Here is a 20,833-nt window from a genome sequence, read left to right as displayed (position 1 = left end):
GGCAATGGGCATTCGCAATGCGCTGTGGCAATGGGCACTGACAATGGGCTCTGGCAATGGTCTCTGGCAATGGGCATTGGACACTGGCAGTGGGCTCTGGCAATGAGCACTGGCAATGGGCACTGGCAATGGGCTCTAGCAATGGGCACTGGCAATGGTCTCTGGCAGTGGGCACTGGCAATGAGCACTAGCAATGGGCACTGGCAATGGGGTCTGGCATTGGGCATTCGCAATGCACTGTGGCAATGGGCACTGGGCATTGGGTACTGACAATGGGCTCTAGCAATGGGACTGGCAATGGGCACCGGCATGGGCACTGGCAATGGGCTCTGGCAATGGGACTGACAATGGGCTCTGGCAATGGGCACTGGCAATGGGCTCTGGCAATGGGCACTGGCAATGGGCATTGGCAATGGGCTCTGGCACTGGGTACTGACAATGGGCTCTGGCAATGGGCTCTGGCAATGGGCGCTGGCAATGGGCACTGGCAATGGGCACTGGCAATGGGCACTGGCAATGGGCTCTGGCAATGGGCTCTGGCAATGGGCTCTGGCAATGAGACTGGCACTGGGTACTGACAATGGGCTCTGGCAATGGGCTCTGGCAATGGGCACTGGCAATGGGCGCTGGCAATGGGCTCTGGCAATGGGCGCTGGCAATGGGTGCTGGCAATGGGCACTGGCAATGGGCACTGGCAATGGGCACTGGCAATGGGCACTGGTAATGGGCACTCGATTTTCAAAATTGAGCACTGCTGAACTAGGAGCCAATATTGGCCAGAGAGCACAGAGATGATGGGAGAATGGGAGTTGGAGCCAGGAATGGCGAATCTGAGTGACTATGTTCACCCAGTCAACAGTCTCTCTGTATATGATGAACTGCTCGGTTATTACTGGAGTCTTTTCAAGCCCTAAATAGGACTGCTTTCCTTGGCACAGCTCCTGCAGTATCTGGTCAGTTGTTTAGTAGCAAAGGCAGTGGTGTGCTGAGCTGTACCAGCACAAAGACTGAAGCAACTTCCTTTTCGTGGCCACAGAGATCCCGAACGGTTGACTTGTTGGATTTTGCAGTCCCCAACCAAGTGAGCTATAGGCTAAGCTCCCTCTCAATAAGGTGTTCCCCGTGTCTGTAACCTAGGCTGGGCACAGTTTTGGAACATTGACCGCAGCCTGAAATCTGACCGGTCTGTCCAAGTACACAGGTAGATGAGTTGCGTGAAAAGTATTAATTCTGTTTCTCTGTCCACAAGCGCTGTCTTCCCAGTATTTTCTGTTTTCACTCCTGTAGATCTTGGGTGGGCTCAACCCTCAAAAGTTGTTGGGATGGCAAAACCAAGGTTCTCGTACCAGTAGGTCTTTCCTCATCTAACTTTCTTCGCCAGTCCTGGCTGTGCACAAACTGTGCAGTTTATATCAGCAGGCAAGTCTCGTTTTCTTATCGCAACTGAAATCAGTACAGCTTTTCCTTTGCTGAGCAACTGACTGACACTTTAGCAGTTTAACTCTTGCAGGGAGACACAGCAAAAGGATCGCTGCATAATAATAATCACTTGTTGTCACTTCAATGAAGTTACTGTGAAAAGCTCCTAGTCGCCACATTCCGGCGCCTGTTCGGGGAGGCTGGAACGGGATTATTAACAGCACGTGACTGCCTTTTTTGCATATTCTGTGGCGACAGGGACATGACCTTGCCAGCAGCATGAGCTGTCCATCGTCCCTATCACAGGCAGAGATCATCAGCAACTCAAAATGAAATTGGACGATGTGCTGCCACAACAATCTTGTGAAAGGGAAGCTCCAGATTCTCTGCCTAACATCCCTCTGCCAACCAAACCTTCTTCCCATCTCCATCAGAAGCAATTGATTCTTCTGGGGGTACAGTTCCATAGGTATCTGCAGTCCCCTGCCCCTGCAGCACAATATCTCCTCCAAGCTACCATTCTCCATGACTGAAAGCATTGAGAAGCTTGTGCAGCTGAACCTGACCTCAACATGTTTCAGCAAGGTCATTGCACAGTATGCAGGGTAAGGACCCCAGCTGACAGTCCCCCCCCCTCCCTAAAAGGAAGGAATGAGTGAAGACCAGATGCAGCACGGTAGCATTGTGGATAGCACAATTGCTTCACAGCTCCAGGGTCCCAGGTTCGATTCCGGCTTGGGTCACTGTCTGTGCGGAGTCTGCACGTTCTCCCCGTGTCTGCGTGGGTTTCCTCCGGGTGCTCCGGTTTCCTCCCACAGTCCAAAGATGTGCAGGTTAGGTGGATTGGCCATGATAAATTGCCCTTAGTGTCCAAAATTGCCCTTGGTGTTGGGTGGGGTTACTGGGTTATGGGGATAGGGTGGAAGTGTTGACCTTGGGTAGGGTGCTCTTTCCAAGAGCTGGTGCAGACTCGATGGGCCGAATGGCCTCCTTCTGCACTGTAAATTCTATGATTACCTGTTTTAAAGATGTCAGATCAGCAGAGAGAACAACTTTGTTATTCTTCAAATAGTGCCCTGGGAAGCTTTACATCCACTAGATACATCAGGCAGGGCCGATGTAGGCCAGGAGATAGGTGGGCAATGGGTCAAATGGAACCTGCAGCCAGGAAGGGGGGAACTGGATGACTGCATTCAGAATCCAGAGAGTAGACAGGGCATCAGTCGACCATATTATGTGAAACATTCTCCGCAGAAGATCCATTCTGGACTCAAAGTGGGCAGGATTTCCAGGCCATTCCCGCTGGTGGGCGATGAGGGGCCAGCTCCATCCCTACAAAACACACTCAGTTTCGCTCTCCACAGATACTGCCAGAGCTGCTGGGTTTTTCCAGCATTTCCTGTTTATTATTTCATGTTAAACGTTCAGGATTCCCACTCCTGATCTTGTCCATTGACCCCACCTACAGAGGTCAATGAGAGTGATTTAATGGGACCGTTTCGGGTGCGTTCAGTGGTGTGTTTCTCTGCACCTGTAGCGCTAGGCAGGACAACGCTATTTAACAGCGCTTTGCATTTTTTGGGGGGCCTCAACGCGGAACGCCCTGCCGATGCCACACTTACAAAGGGGCTCACCACGCCTGCGCAGGAAGAGTACTCGTGGATTGGGGCAGCATTTTAAAATGCCACCCAGGTTTTTCAACCACCCACTCAGCCTCCAGACTGCTCCCAACATGTCGCTTACGAACTCCTCGGGTCCATCCTCACCCCACCTCTTAAGGGCAAGGCACCCCCGGGCCTGAACCCTGGCATGGGCAACATGGCACCTTGGTACTGCCAGCCTGGCACCATGGCAGTGCCCCTAACAGCCTGGCAACACCACCAAGCAGTGCCAGGGTGGCAGTGCCAAGGAATCCGGGTGCGAGCAGGAGTACCGCCTTGCCCAGAGCCCGACCACCCGGGGGGTCTCTAATGGACTGGGAGGCCCCCTCCCAGATGCCGTTACACCTGGTCCATGTTTATGTGGACCAGTGCTAAATGGCGCCATTGCAAGGTCTCCCAGGCACAGCCGTTAGTCCCCGGGCCTCGGGAGAATACGTCACAGGTATGCTTAGATGAGGCTAATGGCTCACTTAAAGATGTCACGGGTGAGATCCAGATCGCGACGTTTCGCGAGATTCCGTTAAACCTTAGAACATAGAACATACAGTGCAGAAGGAGGCCATTCGGCCCATCGAGTCTGCACCGACCCACTTAAGCCCTCATTTCCATCCCATCCCCATAACCCAATAAACCCACCATACCTTTTTGGTCACTAAGGGCAATTTATCATGGCCAATCCACCTAACCTGCACGTCTTTGGACTGTGGGAGGAAACCGGAGTACCCGGAGGAAACCTACGCAGACACGGGGAGAACGTGCGGACTCCGCACAGACAGTGACCCAGCGGGGGAATCGAACCTGGGACCCTGGCTCTGTGAAGCCACAGTGCTAGCCACTTGTGGTACCGTGCTGCCCTTGCGAGACATTCCGAGTGACACGAATCTCGCGGGAGGCCTCTCGTGAGATTAAACGGCCTCGCCGCCTCACCCAAGTCGTGTACGACAAGGCCATTGAATCGCGCCCAATGTGTTTAGTTGGCTAGGCTGTGATGCTCCCCACAGCCAAACAGCCTGCTATCACTCAAGTGCCCAGGCTTCAAAATGAAGATTGCGCACTTAGTTCAAGTCTGAGAGAGTTGTCAGCACCTGTGGAACTATAATCCACTGGGAACCAGTGACACCCAAAAAACAAAGTAAACGAGCACAATGGGAAGGAAACAGTAAACATGTGAAATCAATTACAGTGTTGGCAAATGAAAAACAACAGGAAATGTATATGTTTCCTTGTGAATTCTTGAACAGCGAACACATATATTACCTAATTCTGGGTTATTCCCTTAACGATAACTGAGCACACAAGTGCACAACATTGGACTCTAATCATTTTGAATTTCCTGAGCAGACACTCAGGGGAGTTCTGCAAGTAAAACAAATGGGCTTATATGTGCATTTTATAATTAACATTCTGGTTGAACCACTTCAGCGACGCAAGGCATCTTTTCACAGGTATCTGGTCAAATATCCACATCTGGTGGCAATGTGAACCCACTGATGCCATTACAATGACATGACTCCTCGCCAAGACACTGCTGGGCAATTAGCAATGCAGACGGTGTTCGCTCCAATGGAAGGCACCCTCGAGGAGTCAGGTACAGGTTCACACCTGTGATTCTATTCCTGGAGTGGATACTGGCACTGCTGCAGTAATAATAAAAAAGCTGATAACCCAGTGGAGTTCAACTTCCACAGGTCTGAGATTTAATTACATCCTCCCTGGGAGATTCTGGCCAATTTATTCAGAGTTACAAACATGTGCGTGTTCTTATTTAATGTGATTCCTTGGTAATTTATTAAAACCCCTTTCAGAGGGATAAACAGGAATAGCTTCCGCAAATAGCATCAACTGTTGGAGCTGATCCCATCCCCAAATTTGAACGGTGGGATCCAAGTATGTTCACTATTTTGCTACAACCAGGTGAGGAGGGAGTCGAATGGCTCTCCTCTTTTTCCTCTCCTCATTTGACCACAGCAGGAATGTTCTTGTTTGAAAAGGATTCACTTGCCAGTTCAGTGAACATTGGACTGTAAATGCACTGTGATCATAAAAGGATCAATGGTACAGGTTTTTATTGAGTTTAACAAAGAGGTTTACATTATTGTACATCAACAGATCTAAGTAAAACAATAAAATATAACATTGACTTTCACGCACTCCCACTCAAATTTCACGCACACACAAATATAGATGACAGGGTGGGTGAAGCTAGGTTGGCCAAATTAGAGCCCAGCAATGAAATGAAGAACATACAATCTGTAGTTTGGTGGCTCAGCTGAGTTCAGGCTGAATGGTCTCGATGTTATTGATTTAAAGGTGTAGGAAACTGAGTTGCTGTTCTTCAGGAGACAGTAGTGTGGGGGTGGGGTTGGATTCTTTTAAGAATTCCCTGGACGATCAGCCAGCAAACAGGACCTGAAGCTTTCCAGGTGGGTTGGAGAAAAAAGGAGGCAAGGACGAAACCGCTTAGGTCTTGTTCCTAAGCTGCTTGCTCTCAGTTCTGCTGAGGAAACATGTGGTTGAAACAAAGGATCGATTTGTCAAGTGACCTTCTTCCTTTATCTGCCGGGGGGGACTAAGGAGAAACGATGTCTGTGTATTCCAAAGGTGGCTTGATTAGCTCATGTCTGAAAACTAACTTAGCCAAGATCCCATTGTCCAAGCAATTAGTCTTAATAGCCCATCTCCTTTTTTAAAAATAAATTTAAAGTACTCAATTCATTTTCTTTTCCCAATTAAGGGGCAATTTAGCACGGCCAATCCACCTACCCTGAGCATCTTTGGGTTGTGGGGGGGTGAGACCCACGCAAACACGGGGAGAATGCGCAAACTCCACACGGACAGTGACCCGGGGCCGGGATCGGACCAGGTCCTCAGCACCGTGAGGCAGCAGTGCTAACCACTGCGCCACCAAATAGCCCATTTTCCAATACTCGAATACTTTAGATTTTTGGCTGCCTTGCTAATGAGATGGGAGATGAGAGTCCTCCAACTCTCCTGAAGTCTAAGGGGGGAGATTTTGAGCCCGTGTTAGTGGTCCACGGGCTCGCCAACGCGGGCGGAGAATCTAGGGAGAATGGGAAAATGCACTTCTCTCCGGAGAGACCGGTTTCCCGATTTTACACGCCCCTCACTGGTGAAGTCACAAGGTTCACGCCCACGAAGGACGCAAACCTCATTTGAATGACATCACTAGTGTCCTGGTACCGCCACCTTCGGGCAGGACCTGAAGGGGAGAGGGCCAATTGGGGGGGGGAGCATTTGGTGACCCCAATCACTTGGGGGGCGGGGGGGGGGGGGGGGGGGGTGCGCTGGTACTGGCAATGTGGGGCGGGGGAGAGGGACCTGATGCCGGCGATGGAGGAGGGGTCTTTGTCGGCAAGAAGGGGGGTGGCGGAACATTGTCTCAGGGGCCAGACCTGCCGGCATCTTCAGCTCTCGCATGCTTCATTCTGACGCAGTTCACCCCCAACCTCCAAATAAATGTCTACGTGTGGGTGGATACCGATCTCGATAGTGCCAAACCACCCAGCGGAATTGGCACTTAATTCCCTGCTGGAGACCACACTTTTAAATGTTTTGGGAGAATTGCACCGTGTTCTTCAAGTTTGTTTTTCAAAGTTCAATTCAGGTTTCCAGCTGGTAGAATAAAAATACTTATTTGGCATAAAGCACTTCTTCATGACAATATTAACGGATGCATCCCATCGGTCTTGCAACCTGCTCAAACCCAAAAAGCTAGTGACTATTCTCAGGATTGATTCTTCACCCCTCAACCGTTGATCATTAGACTTGCAGTTCTTTGAACATAAAGGACTAGACGGTGTTCAAATTGAGGCATTCTGAATGATCATCCCTGTGCTCAATGGCCTACACTGGGTCAGGTAACGTCCTGACTTCAAAATTCTCATCCTCATTTTCAAATCCCTCCATGGCCTTACCCCTGCATTTCTCTGGCATCTCCTCCAGCCCCACAATCCTCTGAGATGCCTCTGTTCCTCTAATCCTGGCCTCTTGTGCGTCCTTGGTTTTAATCGTTCTACCTTTGATAGTTGCAACTACCAAGGCCCAAGCTCTGGAATTTCCTCCCGATACCTCTCCATTTCTCGACCTCACTTTCTTCCTTTAAGATGCTCCTTCAAACTTACCTCTTTGATCGCGAGTTTTTGTCACCAGACCTATTGTCATCTGATGTGGCTCATTGTTGTCTTATTTTGTTTGATAATGCTCCTGTAAAACACCTTGGGATGTTTTATTTAATGAAAGATATGATATAAATATACATTTTGGGTATTTTCAAAGGAGTTGATAGGGTCGACAGAAAGAAACTATTTCTCTGATATGTGGTGGTGGTGGTGGGGGGGGGGTTACGGGTATTCAGGGAGGTCGTCTGGCACGGTGCTACCGCCCCCTACCTCAGAGACAGAAACTCTTCAGGTCCCACTTTATAAGAATTCTTCCTGTTCATTTCCTTTGTTCCCATTTCTTTTATTTTTGGTCCGTTCAGAATGTGCCATAAGCAGAAGAGTGCTTGCCAGGACAGTGTGTTCCCAGGTTTTGTATTTTGGAGAGAAACCAGACCCGTCGGCACCAGGTGAATCTTAGGAACCAACTTTGGGGGAAGTTGATTTGATTGGCTAGCTGGCAACCGGTGGGTTGGACAAGGCCAGTGTTCTGCCTGACAACAGTCAGTGATTGGTTCCTGCGTGATGCTTTCTGAGAGAGAGCTTGGATCGATAAGGCATGCACTTCCCCTGTCTCTTGCTGAAAGAATAGCTTTACTGTTCTAACATCAGTGAGTGCCTGGCACATCTTTGCTGCAAACTTGAAAAGATCCTAAATCGAGAGAAAAAAGTAGACAACCTTGCCAGAGAAAACCATCTGAAGCCTCGAATGAAGAGGAGCTGTGTTTTCTCCCTCTCTCCGCTACCAGTTGCCTGTTGTGTCCGTGAGTTGCAGTGAAGATCATTATAAGCTGAAGGAAAAGGATGTACCCAAGTGAAGGCCTTACCTTGAGAAAGAAACTAACTGGAAGACATCCGTCTGCATCAAAGATCCTTTATCCTTTTATTTTATTATATTTTCTTTACCTCTCACCCACCCTTTTGCCTTGGTATTGTTTGGCTGTGTGTGTGTCACGAGTCGGGGAGTTAGAAAAGGGGGGGGCGGGAACTTGGGAATCAGATAGTAGATAGCCAGTTGTACCTTTTGCTTATTAATTATAATGACTGTTAATAATAAAAGGTAAGTTGTGTTTAAATTTTACTAACCCGGTGACTGTAGTCAATTTAAATCAATCAACGCCTCAAGTATTAATTTAAAATCTAATTTCACCCTGTGCAGTGACTCTAGGTCAAGTGGGGCTGGAATTAACCGTGCATTAGCCCAGGACATCGTAACAACTTCAAGGTCTTTGATGACCATGGAATGTATGTCCATAACATGGCCAAATGGGTTGATTATCAGCCCCTAAATCCTTCCAATATGCATGATGGCAGGCGGGAGAGTTTCATGGTCAGCTAGACTGCAGGAGGCAATGGCAAACCCCTTGCAGTAATCTGCCAAGCACGATCATGGACCAAATCCAATGGAAGTCCGTGGTTGTCCACATCCTCGTAGGAGATGGTACCTGAAGGAGGAAGGATTACAGAAGCAAGGCAGGTAAATGGAGTTGTTATTAATTAGCCATGATCTAATTGAATGGTGGAACAGGTTCAAGGGTTTTAATGGCCTACTCATCCTATGTTTGTTGGCTATTGGAATGGTGCAGTGATAGTCATTGCTATCCCTGTAGATTTAACAGGTAAAATGAAATAAAGAAAATAATATATTTTGCCTTTATCTTGCATAAGTTGCTGTTTACAGATCTAATACTATTGATTTTTCTCAGCTGGTTTCCATTTGTTGGTCAGAATTTGACGTGATCCTTACTTAATGACATGGGGATTGGGGATTGTCATTGATCGCTTTGCCCCAAGAGTTACAAAAAGAGATGAACTTACGATGGAAACAAGTCTCCTCAGTGATTAGCATCATTACTTAAATGAGATAACCTCCTGCGGATGGGAGGAACATCAATTAAAGATTGTCACAGTCCCTCATTATACCCGGAAAGGAAAGAGAAAAATAATTGTCGAGTGGCTGGTGACCTGAATGCAGAACGCTGTTCCAAACCTGAGATGCACTCACACTAATTAAACCTAGATTAGAATGCATATTATAATGGATGGAGAGATTTCACCACTAAGGTTCTGTCCTTTTACTAAAATTGCTTTCAAGTGGTAGAATACTTAGAAGTCAGAATTTTGCCACAGCCAGTTGTGGTTTGACACCAATCCAAACTTTGCCGGTGCAGTTACCATGGAAAAGATGCGAAGGATTAGGCGGTCCAGTGGGGTTGCTGGGTTCCAAAAGACAGAGTTCAAAAACAGAAATTGGATGGTCCATTGTACAGGGGATACTGAATCCTGAGCTTCCTCAATGTGCTGTGTCCCTGCACTCCCTCTTAGCCAGTGTGCAACAGGACATGGTCTGACCCATTCCCTCTTCAACAGGTTAAAGACAAACTGTAAGGGGATAAATGTCCTTCATTGTAAATACCTCACTATCTCCCGACAGCCAGCACCCCAGTAATAGTCTTCTTTAAAACTGGACCAATAGCTGAACATTTTGGAAAGAAACACTCGTCGTCAACTCATGTTGGAATTAGAGAAGCCTAGAAACTGAATGAATTCAGATTGTTCCAAGGGTGATTGGTTTAAGGAAGCTTAATTACAGTATTTGAAGCCATGCTGGATTATAAATAGAAACAAATCATAAAAGGAATGGCGTATTCAGAATGCCCTTTTGAACTTAAGTGCTGTTCTTGCTACAGTGACTGAGCCTGGGTGTAGAGGACTGAGTGACGCAGCCTTACGTTACGGAGCTGGTGACGTGCAGAGCTGACCCGAATTGGATGGAATAATGTTTCTTTTTCTATCAGCACCTGCTGCAATTTCCAGGCAATTCAAAAAGATAATGTAAAGTTTTTGTCATTTGCTAGGTCTTATGTCAGGGGATTTGCGCGTTTGCCTATTTTAATAGAAGCAGAAGTGTAACTTAAAAAAACATATTTATCTTTCTCCAACACACACACATGCTCCACCCCTTGGTTGAAGAGTTATACTTACCCTCCTGTTTCCCCTCCCTCCTATGGAGAGACGGAAATGCACATTCTCTTATTTTTTAGACATGGAGCTTCACTCCCCATTGTCATGAACCAAGCTGATGTTATGTGCGAAGGTATCCCAACTTAGAACACCAATTTGTGGGGGACGTATAGTTTTATTTTGTTTTGGTGTGAGGGGACAAGTGAAACCCCAGTGAGAATAAACAGCCCAGTCGTCATGTAACGACTATTTATTAAAGTATAAAAAAAGACAAATTCACACAAACAGGATGACTCTCCTCTCACCCAATTAAGATGTATGAGCTACTAAACACACAGTTTCTATAAAACATACCCCTTATAACAAAATATATCTACTATACCTGAACTGTGTAAGACTTCCCCTGTCCCCAAACAACATCCAAATTGAATAACTAGCTGTACTTACCACACTTTACAGGGATGATACTGAAATCTGGGAACCGCCTTTTTCCTGCTTCAGCAAATATATTATAAAACTGCAGTCATGAAGGTTTTCTGCACTGCCTTGGCTCTAAGACATAGAAGCTTGTTTTCTGTAATCTTGGCAGCTAGAAACTAGCCTGTCCTCTTTCTGAGGCTGCTAGATTGGAAAATCCTCTCCAGGCTTTCCAGGGTAAGGGCAATTATACCTTTGTTGTTCTTTGATTATGCCTTCTGTGTTTTCGGCTTCTGCTCCTATCAACTTCCTTGATTATACATGAACATATGTATATCTCTGGGACCTTCCCAATCGTCTATAATCTGCTTCTCTTCCATACACTGTTCATACTTGATTATTATCTGAACTGCAGTTCTAAACTCGTTACGGACAGATGCATCCTTTGAATACTATCGACTGCTGTCTCCAGGCAGGTTCATGACACCATCCACACCCATTTCGGCCTTGTCATTGCAGGGTGGACAACCATTTCCCCACAGAGACAGTCACTTCCTGGGGGACTGCCATAGAAACGACAGAGGTGAAAATGGGAAATAACCCACCAAGGAAAAAGACAATGAAATGAACAGTCTCAACAATTACCACTTCAGATGGTCACCACTGCCCCAAAAATGCTTGATGTCCAAGGGAATGGACAATTTTCATATGCAGAAACAGTAGAAAGGATCACTGCTGCCCAAATGGGTTGCTGAGGGATGTTCTCCCACCAATCACCATGAATAAATTTACCAAATACAATATAATTTCTAAAGCACATGCCAAACACACCCATGCCGAGAACATTAGCATTTATTTTCACCTACATTGACTCAAAATGCAATGCCATGCTCTCAAATTCTGAGCATCATCAATTGAGAGGTAGATTATTCTACATTCCAAATGATTATTTGGCAGGTTTGTTCTATTAAAGATGTCTTTGGCTGTCAGGTGTTATCGGATGCCTTATAAGCCTTTGAATATCTTGAAGGCATAAGTACATCAGTTCTTGATAAGCAATGGGGTGAAAGGTTCCACTTCCCCGCCCTATCCCTGTAACCCCACTTAACCTGCACATCTTTGGACACTAAGGGGCAATTTAGCATGGCCAATCCACCCAACCTGCACTTTTTGGGACTGTGGGAGGAAGCTCACACAGACACGGGGAGAAAGTGCAAACTCCGCACAGTCACCCGAGGTTGGAATTGAACCCGGGTCGCTGGTGCTGTGAGACAGCAGTGCTAACCACTGTGCCAACATGTCGCCCTGTATTGTCAACCTCATTTGTATCACCGCAACATTGCCTCCAGAATCCAGGCTGCCAAATGTAGCAATAGATTCATATTATGGGCCATTGATATTAACCTATTAACCTAACATCTATTATAAAATCTGAGTGAGAAACTGGACTTATTGCTACTATAATATACTTTATTAGCATAATAATGTATATTGAATCACACTTTACTGACATAATAATGAGCCACGGCAATTAGTTTGTTATTAAAACTGAAAATTCTGAAAATATTCATTGGGTTCAGAATGATGGCTGGTTTAGCGCACTGGGCTAAATAGCTGGCTTTTAAAGCAGACCAAGGCAGGCCAGCAGCACGGTTCAATTCCCGTACCAGCCTCCCCGAACAGGCGCCGGAATGTGGTGACTAGGGGCTTTTCACAGTAACTTCATTTGAAGCCTACTTGTGACAATAAGCGATTTTCATTTCATTTCAGAACTGGGAGAAGTTAAAGGTCTAACAGCCCGTGAAAAAGGAAAGGGTCAGAGTCGGGGGGCGGTGGTGTGTGGTGGTTGGGACAAAAGGGAAGATCTGTGGGAGGGCAGAGAGGAAGAGCGACTAAATGATAAAAGAGATGATTGTGCACAGCAAGAGAAGATAATAAGTGGACAGTAAACCAACAAAAGATGGGTCTAGAAGAGGTGTAAATGGCAACAGCTGGAACCATTATCTGTACCTTCTGCCCGAGAATGGGAACAGTGTTTGAGATCAAATTTATTTTGGAATTTTAACTTGCCTGAACACTGCCTTAATGGGTGGCCCATTTTTCCAAATATTTTTTTAAATATAAATTTAGAGTACCCAATTCATTTTTTCCAATTAAGGGGCAATTTAGCATGTTCAAGCCACCTACCCTGCACATCTTTGGGTTGTGGGGGTGAAACCCACGCAAACACGGGGAGAATGTGCAAACTCCACACGGACAGTGAGCCAGAGCTGGGATCGAACCTGGGACCTCGGCGCCGTGAGACTGCAGTGCTACCACTGCGCCACCGTGCTGCCCTCATTTTTACAAATATTTACATAACATGCAAGATTGCCTCAAGATCACTGTGAATTAAGAAATTCTCATTGCCACCAGGAATTCTATAATACCAATTATTCATAAAACAATTCCAATGTTAAAAATAGGTGGCGATTTGCCAGAGAGGATCTTGCAGCAGTGAAAAGGTGGAACGTGTAAAAGAAAAAATGTTTTTATTCGGCATCAAGTTTGATGGCTGTTAATCAAATGCCTGAGGATTATGATGCTTAATGTAGGTGTTTGGGAAAATGATCATGAATACGATTGATAACTTTTTACAGCCCCCTTTGCATTCAAGAATTAAAATTCACCTCCATGCACCAGAGTCTCCTTAGCTCTCCATCATCTGCACATTTGTGAAAGGGAGTTTGACTGTTTCATTATGCGCTGCTCTGTCAATTGGCAGATTTATTGCAGTAATACTGTGATAGCACACACATGAAATTGTTAATGTGGAAAATTCATGCATTGATCAAGCTTTGTATCACTCGAGTGAAGTCAGTGTAGGACCACAACATCAAAATTCCCTCATGCGCTCCCATTAATCAGAAACAGGCAGAGAGCAATGCCTCACGTCTCATGGAGGTTAGGAGAATGCTTGTTTTTTTTAAATGTGTCTCATGAAGGGTTTAGGTAGATTATAAGCAGAGAATACATTTCCAGTGGCTGGTGGGTCTATAACCAACGAGCACAGTTTTGGCTGGCAAATGAACCAGAAGAATTTTTTTTAAATGCAATGGGTGGTTAGGATTTGGAGTGCATTTCCTGACACAGGGTGACTGATACAGATGCAACAGCTGCCTTCAAAAGAGAATTGAATAAATACTTGAAGGAGAAAATTACAGGGTAGAGGGGTACACTTCCTTAAATATGGAGGGCATAAGTCACACAGTGTTCCAGGTGTGATCTCACCAAGATTCAATACACTTGCAGCATGACTTCGCTATTGTACTCAAAGCCCATAGAATCCCTACAGTGCAGGAGGCCATTCGGCCCATCAGGTCTGCACCAGCCCTACTAAGAGCACCCTACCTAGGCCCACTCCCCTGCTCTATCCCTGTAATCTAACCTGCATATCTTTGGACTCATCCCTTTGTAATAATGGCCATCATGCCATTTGCCTTCCTAATTGCTTGCTCTAACATCATGGTAACTTTTTTGTATTCCATGTACAAGTACGCCCAAATCTCTCTGAACACCTTAATTTTCATGCCTTTTCAAAAATTAAGCGTTATTTAATCCTGGCATGCAATCTCTGTTACAGATATGCTGAATTCTATTATACAGACAGATTAAAAACTGAAAAAGGTGAATCTCATGTTTTTTTAAAAACTTGATACTGTTTTTATAAAGAACTGCTTAATTCCTTGGCATTCAAATATATTAAATAAAAATACTACAAATGGCATTACAAACAATAATAGCTGTGTGTGAAAGTCATGCTGGATTACTCCCAAAATTGATATCAGAGGCAGTAAACGCTCAAACCCTCCACAACCGATGAACAGTGGCAGCCATGCGTACCATCTACAAGATGCACTGCAGGAACTCATCAAAGTTCCTTTGACAGCACCTTTCAACCCCACCACCTATCTAGAAGGACAAGAGCAGCAAATACCTGGGAACCCCACCTCCTGGAGGTTCCCCTCCAAGTCACTCCCCACCCTGACTTGGAAATAGATCGCCGTTTTTCACTGTCGCTGGGTCAAAATCCTGGAACTCCCTCCCTAACACCACAGTGGCTGTACCTACACCTCCGATACTGCAGCAGCTCAAGACGGCAACTCACCATCATCTTCTGAAGGGCAACTAGAGATGGGTAATAAATGCTGGCCTAACCAGCACCACCCACATCGCGTAAATGAATAATGAAAAAAATGAAAACTGTTTGAAATTTCCCATTTGAAAACTCGAGGCAAGTCCATACCGAGATGTGAGAACTATTCACAAACCACTCAAAGCCTTGTCATGTAGCCATTATTCCGAATATAACCCCTTTGATTACACAGCAACCTTGTGAATACTACCCAAGTGTTTTAATCCACATTATTATTATGTGCATAAACCAGGTGAGCTGTACCAGTTTAGAGAACAGCCTGTAGGAAGTGTATGACAGAGAAGGTTATTCAGGCCATCTTGCCTGGGGCTGCCGAGAAAGAGATACCAATCCAGCCTAATCCCAGCTCTTGGTCAGGAGGTCCTGTCGACTATGACACTTCAAGTGCATTTCCAAGTTTTTTTTAAAGAATGCGACGAGTGTTTCTTCCTTTCTGGCAGTGTGCTCCAGACCCCCGCTATCCTCTGGAGAAAAGTAATCCTCCTCAAGATAAAGATAATTCAGGAATATGTGAACGCAGCACATATCGGGTGAGTGCTCACAAATACCAATATATACTGGTCGGGCTGAACAACTGTTTTCCATCTTGTAACTTACTCGTAATTCTATGTAACATTCTTTCCGCAACCGAGCCATCTCTTCCTCTCTTTCAACAGCACAAATATCACCCATTTTAAAAATAAATTTAAAGTGTCCAATTCTTTTTTTTCCCAATTAAGGGACAAATTAGTGTGCCAATCCACCTACCCTGCACATCTTCGGGTTGTGGGGGTGAGACCCACACGCAGACACAGGGAAAATGTGCAAATGCCATACGGACAGTGACCGGGGCCTGGATCGAACTCGGGTCCTCAGTGCCATGATGCAGCAGTGCTAACCGCTGCGCCTCCATGCTGCCCACACAAATATCACCCATGCAGCACGGTAGCACAGTGGTTAGCACAGTTGCTTCACATCTCCAGAGTCCCAGGTTCGATTCCCGGCTTGGGGCACTGTCTGTGAGGAGACTGCACGTTCTCCCCGTGTCTGTGTGGGTTTCTTCCGGGTGCTCCGGTTTCCTCCCACAGTCCAAAGATGTGCGGGTTAGGTGGATTGGCCATGCTAAATTGCCCTTTAGTGTCCAAAGAAGGTTGTGGGCTTACTGGATTATGGGGATAGGGTGGAGACGTGGGCTTGAGTAGCGTGCTCTTTCTAAGGGCCGATGCAGACCCGATGGGCTGATTGGCCTCCTTCTGCACTGTAAATTCTATGATGCCCTTAGACCAGCTCTCTCTCTCTCCTGACAGCGAAAGGGGCCCAAAGCTCATCTGTAAGCTTCCCTAAACAGCTGTGAGACTTGCTTTAGTGATGTTATGATGTGGAGATGCTGGCATTGCACTGGGGTAGGCACAGTATAAGACCATAAGACATAGGAGTGAAAGTAAGGCCATTCGGCCCATCGAGTCCACTCCACCATTCAATTATGGCTGATAGTAAGAAGTCTTACCAACACCAGGTTAAAGTCCAACAGGTTTGTTTGGAGTCACTAGCTTTCGGAGCGCAGCTCCTTCCTCAGGTGAGTCTCAAACAAACCTGTTGGACTTTAACCTGGTGTTGGTAAGACTTCTTTTAGTGATGTTGATTGACGGATGTGTTCCCTGGTCTTCTTCCAAATTGTGCCCTAGGATCTTTCGAGGCTACCAGAGAGAGCAAATCAGGCCTGGGACTGAGTTGTTCGGGGACTTGGACCCTCAATGTGCTGACTCAGGAGTGAGAGAAGCCGAGCTCACAGCCGAGTGCAGGTGAGGAAAATATGAATTTGTTCAAACATCAAAAGCAAATGGGTCGTCGGCCAAAGACACCGCCTCTCCCCCCCCCCCCCGATCAGTTCCCCTCCCAGTTCCAATTACTTGATCACCCCGGTGGTTTATCTGAGGGAGAAAGATCGCGCTCAGTGTGAGAGCGGGTGGAATGGTCCAGCCCCCGCACCAGACGGTGACAGAGGGAACACTGAGGGAAGGGTGGACGGAGCACGGACATCACTGGCGGACATCACTGGCGGGCAGCCCGCGCTTTATCCCCCTTCATGGAGCCGCTGGCCCCTCGGGACATTATTTATGAAGCAGAAGAATGAGACGGGGGGCTGAAAATGGGAGCGAGTCACTGAGCATGGGAACGAGCTGAAGGTCGGCGATGGGTTGCTGCGGCGCGTTTGAAGTGAATTCCGTTCAAATGCCTCCCGCTTGGATGCCGATCTATATTATATAACGCGGGGTTTATAGTAAATTGCGATACATTTCTCTCGCCGGCAGCCTTTCTGCTGATGTCCCCCCCCCCCGGTGTCTGACTGAGGCAACCTCAGGTATTTGTCCCGTCACTCTTAATAAAGTTAATTCTATGAAATGGGATAAAGGCGTCCGTCTCCCTGGACCCTGACTGACCCCTCCCCACAAACACACACTCCTCGTTTGGTTATCGCTGCTTCCCATCAAGATGATTGTTTTCCTACAAATCCTTTTTTCTCTCGAAGGGCGGTGCACGGCATCTTTCTCAGGAAAGAGGAGACATATTTGGGGGGGGGGGGGATCAAATGCGTCCTCTGACATTTCTAATAATTTCACCCACAAAAGTTCACACAGCAAAGGGAAAATTAAACGCATGGCAAGTCCGATTGTCCAGGCGCAGACACTTGCATAAATAAGAGACAAGTGAGCTGGGTCCATGCAGCACACAGTGCAGGACAATCATCTGTTGCTGATCCTGATTTCAGCAAATGAATGCAACCTTGATAAATGAACCTTGAGCAATGCTTGCATACGTGTGTGTGAGAGACATCTGCATCTCCATCACAAAATTACACTTGACGACATTAATTAGTACTTCACAGAGGAAGAAAGCTCCAATTTTCACGGATCCAAGCCAATTTATAAAATTGTCTCCCACTCCGAAGGGGCAGCCCAGGTTGAGTTTATTATTCCTCTCTTTTACCCCCCTCCTCCCCTCTCTCTTACCTTACGCATGAAAGCCATTCGAGGCCGGTATTGCTGCCCCTGATTGAAGCTCTTGATGGTCATGTTGCCCCCTCGGTTTGCAATGTCTCAGCTTTGAGAATGAATTGTATCCAACTGGTGCTGGTAGCAGCGCGCGCTCAGTGCGCAGACTCGCCCCCGGCCGGCTGCCAAGGCAACGGCGGCTCCGGGGAGCCTGTCAATCAGCGGCCGCCCCCGCGCATGCGCACACCTACCTACCGCGCCTCCAGGTCTTTTTAGTGTTAATCAACTTAATAGAATAACAGAAACAAACTCAGGGACAATTTTTTGAAAATAAATTTAGAGTACCCAATTCATTTTTTCCAATTAATGGGCAATTTAGCGTGGCCAATCCACCTACCCTGCACATCTTTGGGTTGTGGGGGTGATGAGACCCACACAGACACGGGGAGAATGTGCAAACTCCACACGGACAGTGACCCCAGGACCGGGATCGAACCTGGGACCTCGGTGCTGTGAGGCAGCAGTGCTAACCACTGAGCCACCGTGTTGCCCCAACTCAGGGACAAATTAAATTTGTCAGGGACAAATCTGCTAGGGGCAAAATAACAAAGGGCAACGGAAACTTATCAAACACCAAATCAAAATGTGATGGGGAGGGTCGATAAAGCAATCCAGCCCCTGCGGTGCTCACGGGGCACGGAAGGTCACGAGGGTGCCTGTGGACACCGCATGCTTCCTCTCCAGGGTCACCTGGCTGCGAACATGGCCCAGAAGAGGACAGACCCCACTTGGTCACCCACTGCCTGGACCTGTTAATTCAGCTTGCAGACCCTCTCGTAGAGAACTGCACCGGGCAAAGGCAACAACAACCTGCATTTATATAGTCCTTTCACGGCGTAAAAGAAAACGCCCCGCATAAAATAGTCAACCAGCCATATAAGGAGGTAGCAGGACAGTTGACCAAACACTTGGTCAAGAGATTTTAAGGAGTGTTTGTACTCGACCAAGAATGTAGATGCACTGGCAGAGTATGTGTGCTGGAGGCAGGTTCAATGGGGCATTCAAAAGGGAACTAGGTAGTTACCTGAAATGGAAGCAGGTGCAGGGTTAGGGAGAAGGCAGGAAAATGGCTCCAGGTGAATTGCTCACTGAGAGATCTGGCGTGGACACGATGGGTCGAATGGCCTCCTGTGCTGTAATAATTCTGATCAAGTGCGTGGCTGTAACTGAACAGCCTTCACTAAATCCAGTATTCACCTGGTCAGCCTTCCACTTTGCACCCTGTGTTAATCTGAGCTCATTCAAAACTCTGCAAGCCCTTGCTCTGACTTGCATTAAGTCCCGTTCATCAATCACCCTTTAGCTTGCATTGTTTCTTGGTCCAACAATGCTTCAATTTTAAAGTTCTCATCCTGGTTTTCAGATCTTCCCACAGTCTCTGTAACATCCTTCAACCTCTGAGCTCCCAGTGCTTCTCCAATTCTAACCTCAGTTTTCATTGCTGTACCATTGGTGGCCATGTCTTCAGCTGCGATGGTCCAAAGCTCTGGAATTCATTTCCTGAATGTCTCCACCCCTCTTTCATTCTCTTTCCTGGTAAGATGCTGCTTAAAACCCGCTAATTGTCTGTCTGCCAGTGGCTCTATAGAGCAGTTGGTGTGAGAGGCGTTATAAAGTTTGACCCTTGAGGAGCACACTAGACAAGATGGTCGGCAAGAGTAAAGTAGCGGCTCTTAAGGGTGCAGTGACATTGAGTTTATAGACAGAAATAAAGACAGTGCAGCCATAGAAACATAAATTGGATTGGACTGGTTTATTGTCACGTGTACTGAAAAGTATTGTTCTGTGCGTTTTTTGCATGTATTGGATCTCTCAGACAATGTTAAAATGTTAAAATTATAAATGCCTCAATAAAATATTTTCTAAAAAAAAAGAAAAGTATTGTTCTGCATGCAGCTCAGACAGATCATTCCGTACATGAAAAGAAAATACTTAATGGCCAAACATAAAATATACAATATAAGTACATAGATACAGGCATCAGGTGAAGCATACAGGAGTGTAGTACCACCCAGTAGAGAAGTATTCAAGTATAAATATTCAATCGACCATACTTATTTGCAAATTCATTTACATTTAAGTGTTGTTTTATTGAAGGTCTTTCTTGGGATTAAAACAAATTTAGTTGGAAAATGGCAATTCATAAGAAGCAGCTATCACAAATGTTGTTGAAATGAAGAAGTATTTTTGCAATCTAACGTGGACGTGATCATAAGTTTGCAGTTGACACGAAAATTGGTAGAGTGGTAAATAGCGAAGTGGAAAGCCTTAGATTTAGATGACTATGTGTATCCATGTATCTAAGCAAGATGGGCAGAGCAGTGGAAATGGAATTTATCCCTGAAAAGTGTGAGGTGATGTATTTTGGGAAGACTAACAAGGCAAGAGATCCACAATGAATGCGGTAGGATGCTAGAAAGTGCAGAGGACCAGAGGGACCTTGGGGTGAATGTCCAAATATCCTTGAAGGCAGCAAGACAGGTGGGTAAGGTGGTTAAGAAGGTGTTGAAATCTATCATGTGGTGTCTCGTATACACTTTTAACTCAGTAGAAATTCAAGCTACATCTCTCGGGTGGGAAATGAAATATTTTATTGTGTCTATTGATTATAATTGAGAGTTTGAGATCTTTTTGTGGTTACAAATCAAATGTTCTCAGAAAAGCCCCTGCCAGCAGAAGACTTTAAGAGATATAATTAACTTAGTGGTTCACAAACAAATTGAACTTTCAAAATACAGTAATGGTTTCTTGCTCAAAGCAAAATAGTTTATGCAGACTTCAGATTTAGAATGGAAATATGAAAATATGAAATAAGGATAGCGAGTAGTTAGGTAAATAGTATAGAGTGATCCCGGAATGGAAAATGGCTGCCCGGACCTCTGTCTTTCAGGAAAATGTTATTAGTTTGACTCCTTCTGTCCCTACCCCTGTAATGTGCTGTTTGGGTTGGATGAGTCACAAATGCAT

General features: G+C 46.2%; 1 protein-coding gene across 3 annotated transcripts in view; it reads right to left on the bottom strand.

Moving 5' to 3' along the window:
* The window catches only part of LOC140395655 (regulator of G-protein signaling 9-like), a 105,065-nt gene extending 87,095 nt beyond the window's left edge, over window positions 1-17,970 (bottom strand). For all 3 annotated transcript variants that reach the window (XM_072483681.1, XM_072483682.1, XM_072483683.1), the window contains exon 1: window positions 17,825-17,970. In XM_072483681.1, coding sequence (XP_072339782.1) covers window positions 17,825-17,887 — 63 coding nt within the window. In that variant the 5' untranslated portion in view covers window positions 17,888-17,970. The remainder of the gene's footprint in view (window positions 1-17,824) is intronic.
* Between the last annotated feature and the right edge of the window lie 2,863 nt (window positions 17,971-20,833).

Source organism: Scyliorhinus torazame, chromosome 18 (genome assembly GCF_047496885.1).
Source record: "Scyliorhinus torazame isolate Kashiwa2021f chromosome 18, sScyTor2.1, whole genome shotgun sequence".
Taxonomy (NCBI): domain Eukaryota; kingdom Metazoa; phylum Chordata; class Chondrichthyes; order Carcharhiniformes; family Scyliorhinidae; genus Scyliorhinus; species Scyliorhinus torazame.
The sequence above is the reverse complement of the archived record's forward strand: the minus strand, read 5'-3'. Positions and strand labels throughout refer to the sequence as shown.